This window comes from Salvelinus sp. IW2-2015, linkage group LG18 (assembly GCF_002910315.2).
Source record: "Salvelinus sp. IW2-2015 linkage group LG18, ASM291031v2, whole genome shotgun sequence".
Classification (NCBI taxonomy): domain Eukaryota; kingdom Metazoa; phylum Chordata; class Actinopteri; order Salmoniformes; family Salmonidae; genus Salvelinus; species Salvelinus sp. IW2-2015.
The window spans coordinates 64719408-64727574 of NC_036858.1; the positions used below are offsets into that span (position 1 = coordinate 64719408).

Genomic DNA, 8167 nt, shown 5'->3' on the forward strand with positions numbered 1-8167 from the left:
AAGGCTTATTAACCAGGAGAAGACTCGGACGCAGATCTAAGGTCTCTCAGTGAAGTTATGCAATCTGTCACAGTGCTAGAGTTTATACCACTATTACCCTAAGCTTGCTAGCTACCACAACTGTAGGCGGTAGAAAGTAACTGAGCTCTTAGGGACACATGGCTTTGCTCTCCATCTTGTTGGTGGCCTCACTTGGCTGGTTGGTTTTTTGGGACATATAATGATGAATGTTGATGTGGAAACGCAACAAGAAATTCAACGTGTGAGAGGGTGGTGAGGGGTTGTTAAAAGGTAGTTTGGTCAAACCACACCTTTGAAATACCATTGGCGATTGTGATTTCTACTCATACACAGACTGTGTGGAGAGAAAAGGATGAATGCCAACCCGTCTTCTTGAAACGCCATCTTTGTTTATGTTCTTTCATCTCTGAATACAGTAAAGGTAGAGCGTGGTACCAGCTGAATGTAGCGCACCCATTATCTTTTGTTAAGGCCACAGAGAACGATGGCTCAAAGCCAACTTAGTAATTATGTGTTTATGCTTTTATGGCTAGTCTACTGTATGGCTGTATCTCCCTTCTTCTAGCTGTTCATTAAAGTCATTAGTGCTCATATGTACGTGAACGATCAGGGAGAGAGAGCCAGATAAGATGAGGGACAGAGTCTGACAGACCAACCAACCTGCACATGTCCTCTATGCTAATTGTTATTGTTCAATGTATGGTTATTTTGACCCTTGGTTGTTGTTGTTACTGTTGTCCCGTTGACAATATTGATTATTAATTATGTTAATATTGTAAATCTCCAAAGTAAGCTTTGCATCTCAAAAAATATGTACATATTTAGATCATGCCAATAAAGGGGGGGAGAGAAGAGAGAGATTTAAGCTTTAAGCAGAGATGTTAGTCTGCCTACTGACATTTTCTTTCTGAAACAAATTAGCAAAGAAAGTCAATTTCCTGTCCCTTTGGCATAGACAGACATTATTACAGCTTTGGGAGTTTAATTTTATAACTAGGCAAGTCAGTTATGATCAAATTCTTACTTACAATGACAGACTAGGAACAGTGGGTTAACTGTCTTGTTCAGGGACAGAACAACAGATTTTTACCTTGTCAGCTCAGGGATTTGATCTAGCAACCTTTCAGTTACTGGCCCAACACTCTAACCACTAGGCTACCTAGTGGATGAAATGGAAGTTGCTTTTAATGTTATCAGTGACAGGTTGTCAAGGACAGGGACTTGGAACATACAAGTAAACAGAGAAATGTTGTTTCTTAGCAACCCGTTTAATATTAGTATAATATTTGAGATTATAAAAAAATTGATATTTACTCACTTGGGAACAATTTCTGTACTTCTCAACTTGAAACAGTGTTTTTGAAGCTGAATCTATCATATGTTTGATGTGTGTTTGACATACCTTCAGGGACATTTGGCTTACTGCAAGTGAGAAGAACTGTTCTTTTTAGTTGTGATGTTCTTCATTGTTGTTTTATTGGGCTAATATTTTGGTGTGTCTGTGTTTGTTTCAGGCGGGGCTGGTTTCCCTCATCTTACTGCCGACCTTACAATGAACCACTGATCTCAAACAGGTAAGACACATATAGCCATGTGATGATCTTATGATATTGCTTACATCTACCCTCTCAAATCTATAGGGGGCTTTCAAGAAGTGTCTAGAAACAAGGTTATTTTGGGCCAGGTAAAGTCCTAACATTTGTGTGTATCTGTCTATGTCTACAGTTTGGGGACACCGGTGCGTCGTCTGAGTGTGGCCAGTCTTCCGGAAGAGGAGGAGCCTGTTTTGCTGCCGCCACCAGACTACAGCGACAGGACAGGGAGCAGCCCTTTCAGCCTGGTCAGCGCCTCCACACCCTCACCCAAAAACACGGTCAGAACCCAGTCATCCCTTCCACATTCTTACCTAACAATACAGTCAGCAGGTCACCTTAAAGTGAAAATCACAGTTTGTTGGACTCATTTCAATGTTAAACCACCTACAAGGTCTCTGAAACGTCTGAACAACTTTGATTTTGATGTTGTCTATTAGCCCATATGCTGGGAAAYGGTCTCCTTAGGGTGAACGTTAAACCTTCACCCTCTCCTCAGGTTTACAGTTGGCTGACCTAATGTGGAAGACATTTTATTTGTGTATTTTCATGTGGGCTAGTTAGGGAAGGACTCCCACCACCAAGCACACTTTAAGCTAGGTTATGACAGAAACAAGGCCTAAATGTCTTGATGCTGCCACTGATAATTGAGAGAGAGAAATAAAAATATATTTAAAAAATGCTCCCTGCCTGGTTTTGTCTCTGTGCAGGAATGAAGGAGGGAGGAAGAGAGGGAGGGAAGGACAGAGGACCAGGGGGGTATAGGCCTACACAGAAATCTTGCTCAACCACACATCTTCAATTAGAACCTGCACTGTGTCAGCTGGTTTGAGAATTAAGTAATCATGGTGTACAGAGCTATAGACCCTCTCTCGCTCCATCTCTCGCTCGCTCGCTCGCTCTCTCTCTCTTTCTCTCCCCATCTTTTTCTCTCTCGCTCTCCCCATCTCTCTCTCTTCTCATCGCTCTCTCTTCCCATCTTGCACTCTTTCTCTCTCTCTCTCTCTCTCTCTCTCTCTGTCTCTGTCTCTGTCTCTGTCTCTGTCTCTGTCTCTGTCTTCTGGTCTCTGGTCTCTGTCTCTGTCTCTGTCTCTCTTCTCTGTCCTCTTCTCTGTCTCTGTCTCTTCTCTTGTCTCGCTCGTCTCTGTCTCTCTCGTCTCTGCTCTCTGTCTCTCTGTCTCTCTGGCTCTCTGTCTCTCTGTCTCTCTGTCTCTCTGTCTCTCTGTCTCTCTCTCTCTGTCCTGTCTCTGTCTCTGCTCTGCTCTTCTCTCTCGCTTCTCTCTCTCGTCTCTGCTCTCTGTCTCTCTCTCTGTCTCCTCTCGTTCTCTCTCTCTCTCTGTCTCTCTCTCTCTGTCTCTGCTCTCTTCTCTGTCTCTCTCCTCTGTCTCCTCTCTCTGTCTCTGTCTCTCTCTCTCTGTCTCTGTCTCTCTCTCTCTGTCTCTGTCTCTGTCTCTCTCTCTCTGTCTCTGTCCTCTCTCTCTCTGTCTCTGTCTCTCTCTCTCTGTCTCTGTCTCTCTTCTCTGTCTCTCTCTCTCTGTCTCTTTCTCTCTCTCTCTGTCTCTGTCTCTCTCTCTCTGTCTCTCTCTCTCTGTCTCTGTCTCTCCTCTGTCTCTCTCTCTCTGTCTCTCTCTCTCTCTCCCCCCCATCTCCTCTCCTCTCATTGATTGCCCTGTGTGGCTGGAACTGCTGCTTCAGGGCATTGAGAGAAATACACTGCTGTTAGGGATGCTATGGTAATAGAGTAGGCCTTTCCACCCCTCTTCTCCCCTCTTCCCCCTCATCTGTTCTACCCTTCCCCACCTTTCACCCTTTCCTTCTACAAGTCCCATCCTTTCTTGCTTCCATCTTCTTTCCCCCCACCCACCTTTGATCATGTGATTGTGAAGAGGTGACTTTGCTTGTCGCTTAAAGATTAATGTCCCTATGTTAAACCACTGTCTGGGGCCTCTCCCATAGCTGCCCATTCACCCTCACTCCTGGACACTGTCTGCCTCTAGGGTAGTGGTTGTGTTAGGCAGGTATTCTTGGAATAGGTTGAGGAGGCCAACAGGAAAAAAATTGCAGTGCAAAAACGAAATTCTCTGAAATGACCCATGTGTTATGTTTGCCCTGACCGTTGGTGAACTATTCAATCTATTCTGCTGAATGATAACAGCCTTATCCACTGTTAGATTGGATCTTCAAAACATCAGATAAGATAGAAAATGAACACAACTTACTTTCTGGAGTGCTTGTCACGTTCCTGACCTGTTTTCTGGTTGTTTTATGTGTTAGCTGGTCAGACGTGAGTTTGGGGCAGTCTATTTTCTGTTTCTATGTTGGTTATGGGTACCTAATATGGTTCTCAATTAGAGGCAGGTGGTTTTCACTCCTCTATTGAGAATCATATTAAGGTAGGTGTTTTCAACTTGTTGTCGTGGGTGGTTGTCTCCTGTTGAGTGTCTGTCTATGTTCACATACGGGACTGTTTCGGTTTGTTTGTTCATTTGTCGTTCATCGTTTTATGTAGTCATTTCCCTGTTCGTGCGTTCTTCGTGTTACATGTAAGTTCTTACGTCCAGGTCTGTCTACATTCGTTTTGTTATTTGTTAGTTAATTCAAGTATAGTTCGTTTTTGTCTTCGTTTGTCGTGTCTAAATAAATATCATGTCTTTATCACGACACTGCATTTTGGTTAATCCCCGCTCCTCCCCTTCGGATGAAGAGGAGGAGAACCGTTACAAACCACCCACCCACAACAGAACCAAGCAGCGTAAGTTCGAGCAGCGCCGAGTAATCAGGACTCGGGACTTGGGAGGACGTATTAAACGGAAAGGGTTCCTACACATGGAGGAGATCCGCGCTGGAAGGGAAATTTCTTGGGGGGATAAGGTAGTGGCCAAGGCAGGTAGGAGACCTGCGCCTACTTCCCAGGCTAACCGTGGAGAGCGGGAGTAGGGTGGACACCGTGTTACGCAGTAGAGCGCACCGGTGTCTCTGTACGTGTGCATAGCCCGGTGCGGGTTATTCCACCTCCCGCACTGGTAGGGCTAGATTGAGCATTGAGCCAAGTGCCATGAAGCCCGCTCTACATATCTGGCCACCAGTACGTCTCCTTGGCGCGGCTACATGGCACCAGCCTTACGCATGGTGTCCCCGGTTCGCCCTACATAGCCCGGTGCGGGTTATTCCACCTCCCCGCACTGTCGGGGCACGGGGAGCATTCAACCAGGTAAGGTTGGGCAGGCTCAATGCTCAAGGAGCCAGTACGCCTGCACGGTCCGGTATTTCCGGCGCCACCTTCCCGCCCCAGCCCAGTACCACCAGTGCCTACACCACGCACCAGGCTTCCATGCGTTTCCAGAGCCCTGTCTCTCCACGCACTCTCCCTAGTGCGGTATCCAGTTCTGCTCCAGTTCGGCACCACGCACTAGCACGTGCGTTCCGAGCTTCTCCTCACCACTCCGATGCGATCCATCGGTGCCTCCATCGCACGCACTAAACTGTGCCTCAGAGCTTCACTGTGCCTCTCCGTATATATTCCCTCAGCCCGGTGCCACCAGTGCCGGTACCACGCACCAGGCCTATAGTGCGCTTCGAGAGTCAGTGTGCCCTGTCCCTGCTCCCCGCACTAGCCTTGAAGTGCGTGTCTCCAGCCCAGTGCCTCCATTCCGGCACCACCACTAGTCTACAGTCGCCTAGCCGGCCAGAGCCATCCCGTCTCCCCAGCCCATCTGAGCCATCGTCTCCCACGCCACTGAGCCATCCTCTCCCCAGCGCCATCTGAGCCATCCGTCTCCCCAGCGCCATCTGAGCCATCGTCTCCCCAGCGCCATCACCTCCGTCTCCCCAGCGCCCATCTGAGCCATCCGTCTCCCCAGCGCCATCTGACCATCCGTCTCCCCGCGCCATCTGACCATCCGTCTCCCAGCGCCATCTGACCATCCGTTCTCCCCACGCCCTGAGCCATCCGTCTGCCCAGCAGCCCGTCTGAGCCGCCCGTCTGTCCCGACCGTCAGAGCCGATAGTCAGTCAGGAGCCGCCAGAGCCATTCGTCAGCAGGATGCCAGAGCCTCCAACCAGACAGGATCTGCCAGAGCCTGCACACAGACCAGGATCTGCCAGACCGCCAACCAGACAGATCTCCAGAGCCGCCAACCAGACAGGATCTGCCAGAACCGCCAACCAGACAGGATCTGCCAGAGCCGCAACGCAGATCAGCCGCCAACCAGACAGGATCTTGCCAGCAGCCCCAACCCAGAACGCAGGACTCCAAGCCGCCAACCAGAGGATCTGCCAGAGCCGCCAGCGAGCCATGAGCGTCCAGAACCGCCAGCCACCATGAGCGTCCAGAACGTCAGCCAGCCATAGTAGAGCCGTCCAGAGCCTTCCGAGCCAGCCATTCTGAGCGTTTCCAGAGCCGTCAGCCAGCCATGTGAGCGTCCAGAGCCGTCAGCCAGCCATACGTCCAAGCCGTCAGCCATCCATGAGCGTCCAGAGCCGTCAGCCAATCCATGACGTCCAGAGCCGTCAGCCAGCCAATGCCATGTATCCAGAACTCCCTCAGTCCAGAGCTGTTTTCTCTGTCCGGAGCTCCCTTCCAGTCCGGAGTTGCCCCTCTATCCTGAGCTACCTCTCTATCCTGAGCTACCTCTCGATCTTGAGCTACCTCTCTATCCTGACCTACCTCTCTGTCCTGAGCTACCTTGTCCCGGAGCTGTCCCTTATTTTTGTGTTGCCTTTTATATTAGGTGGGTGGAATAAGAGGGTGGTCATTCTGAGGGGGAGACGTAAGCTGGGATTGATTATGGTGGGGTGGGGACCTCGCCCAGAGCCTGAGCCACCACCGTGGTCAGATGCCCACCCAGACCCTCCCCTAGACTTTGTGCTGGTGCGCCCGGAGTTGGCACCTTGAGGGGGGGGTTATGTCACGTTCCTGACCTGTTTTCTGTTAGTTTTTATGTGTTAGCTGGTCAGGACGTGAGTTTGGGTGGGCAGTCTATGTTTTCTGTTTCTATGTTGGTTAATGGGTACCTAATATGGTTCTCAATTAGAGGCAGGTGGTTTTCATCTCCTCTGATTGAGAATCATATTAAGGTAGGTGTTTTCACYTTGTTGGTCGTGGGTGGTTGTCTCCTGTGTTAGTGTCTGTCTATGTTGCACCATACGGGACTGTTTCGGTTTGTTTGTTCATTTTGTTCGTTCATCGTTTTATGTAGTCATTTCCCTGTTCGTGCGTTCTTCGTGTTACATGTAAGTTCTTACGTCCAGGTCTGTCTACATTCGTTTTGTTATTTTGTTAGTTAATTCAAGTGTAGTTCGTTTTTTGTCTTCGTTGTTTTGTCGTGTCTAAATAAATATMATGTCTTATCACGACGCTGCATTTTGGTTTAATCCCTGCTCCTCCTCTTCAGTTGAAGAGGAGGAGGAGAACCGTTACAGTGCTGGTAATTGTTGGTTCAATAGATACACATTTATACATCCTAAATTACCTCAAACATAGCTACGTAATCAGTTAACCGTCTGTTTTAAAACTATCTTCATCACACTCACTTGCTTGGGGTTTCGATAAGATTTCCATCTACTCAGAGAAGAGGTGTGCTGTGTGCTGGCCTTTCTAGACATTCTAGATTCCTGACACCCAGCATGAGATCATTGCACTCTCCGTCTCCATACATCCCAGAGTTCTTCACTGAGGAGTGATACAACACTGACAGCTGCAGGGGGATAATGCAGCATGTAGTAAATATACACAGCATGTATCATGACGTAAGTGTTTCTCTTTCTTTTTGTTAATAGATCTCTCTACCCAATGAGGTTGGAAAGGTTCCCTTTCTGGGGTAAGTTTTATAATAACTCTGTTATAACAATATAACCTCTCACATGATTTTGATGGGAAATAATAATGAATTCACATATGACAATGTTTTTTTTAAATTATATTTTCCAGAGGTGGGAATCCCTTTGCCACTGTCAAACTGAGACCTACAGTGACCAACGACAGATCAGCACCCAACGTCTAATAACCAGAGCTCATCCAGACAGAGGAATGATAAAACACCACCAACACTACAGAATCACAGTCCAACAAGATGTCCAGAAAGCATGGATTCTACTCCGCTTCAGCAAACCAGCTCCGTTGTAGCCAGCTCCGTTGTAGCCAGCTCCGTTGTAGCCAGCTCCGTTGTAACCAGCTCCGTTGTAGCCAGCTCCGTTGTAACCAGCTCCGTTGTTACTAGCTCCGTTGTAGCCAGCTCCGTTCTAACTAGATCCGTTGTAGCCGAGCCAGCTCCGTTGTAGCCAGCTCCGTTGTAACCCAGCTTCGTTGTGTACGGCTACCGTTGTAGCCACTCCATTGTAACAGCTCCATTGTACCCGAAGCCAGCTCCGTTGTTACTAGCTCGGTTGTTACTGAGCTTCCGTTGTTACTAGCTCCATTGTAGCCAGCTCCGTTGTAACCAGTCTCCGTTGTTACTAGCTCCGTTGTTACTAGCTCCGTTTGTAGCCAGCTCCGTTGTTACTAGCTCCGTTGTAACCAGCTCCATTGTACCCGAGCCAGCTCCGTTGTTACTAGC

The 8167-nt window shown here is 48.3% G+C and overlaps 1 protein-coding gene across 1 annotated transcript in view; it reads left to right on the forward strand.

The window, feature by feature from the left end:
- LOC111977519 (BAR/IMD domain-containing adapter protein 2-like 1) overlaps positions 1–7907 on the forward strand; it is a 53659-nt gene extending 45752 nt beyond the window's left edge. The window contains exons 11-14 of the mRNA XM_024006966.2: positions 1536–1595; positions 1747–1894; positions 7392–7432; positions 7543–7907. Coding sequence (XP_023862734.1) covers positions 1536–1595; positions 1747–1894; positions 7392–7432; positions 7543–7615 — 322 coding nt within the window. The 3' untranslated portion in view covers positions 7616–7907. The remainder of the gene's footprint in view (positions 1–1535; positions 1596–1746; positions 1895–7391; positions 7433–7542) is intronic.
- The last annotated feature ends 260 nt before the right edge of the window (positions 7908–8167 follow it).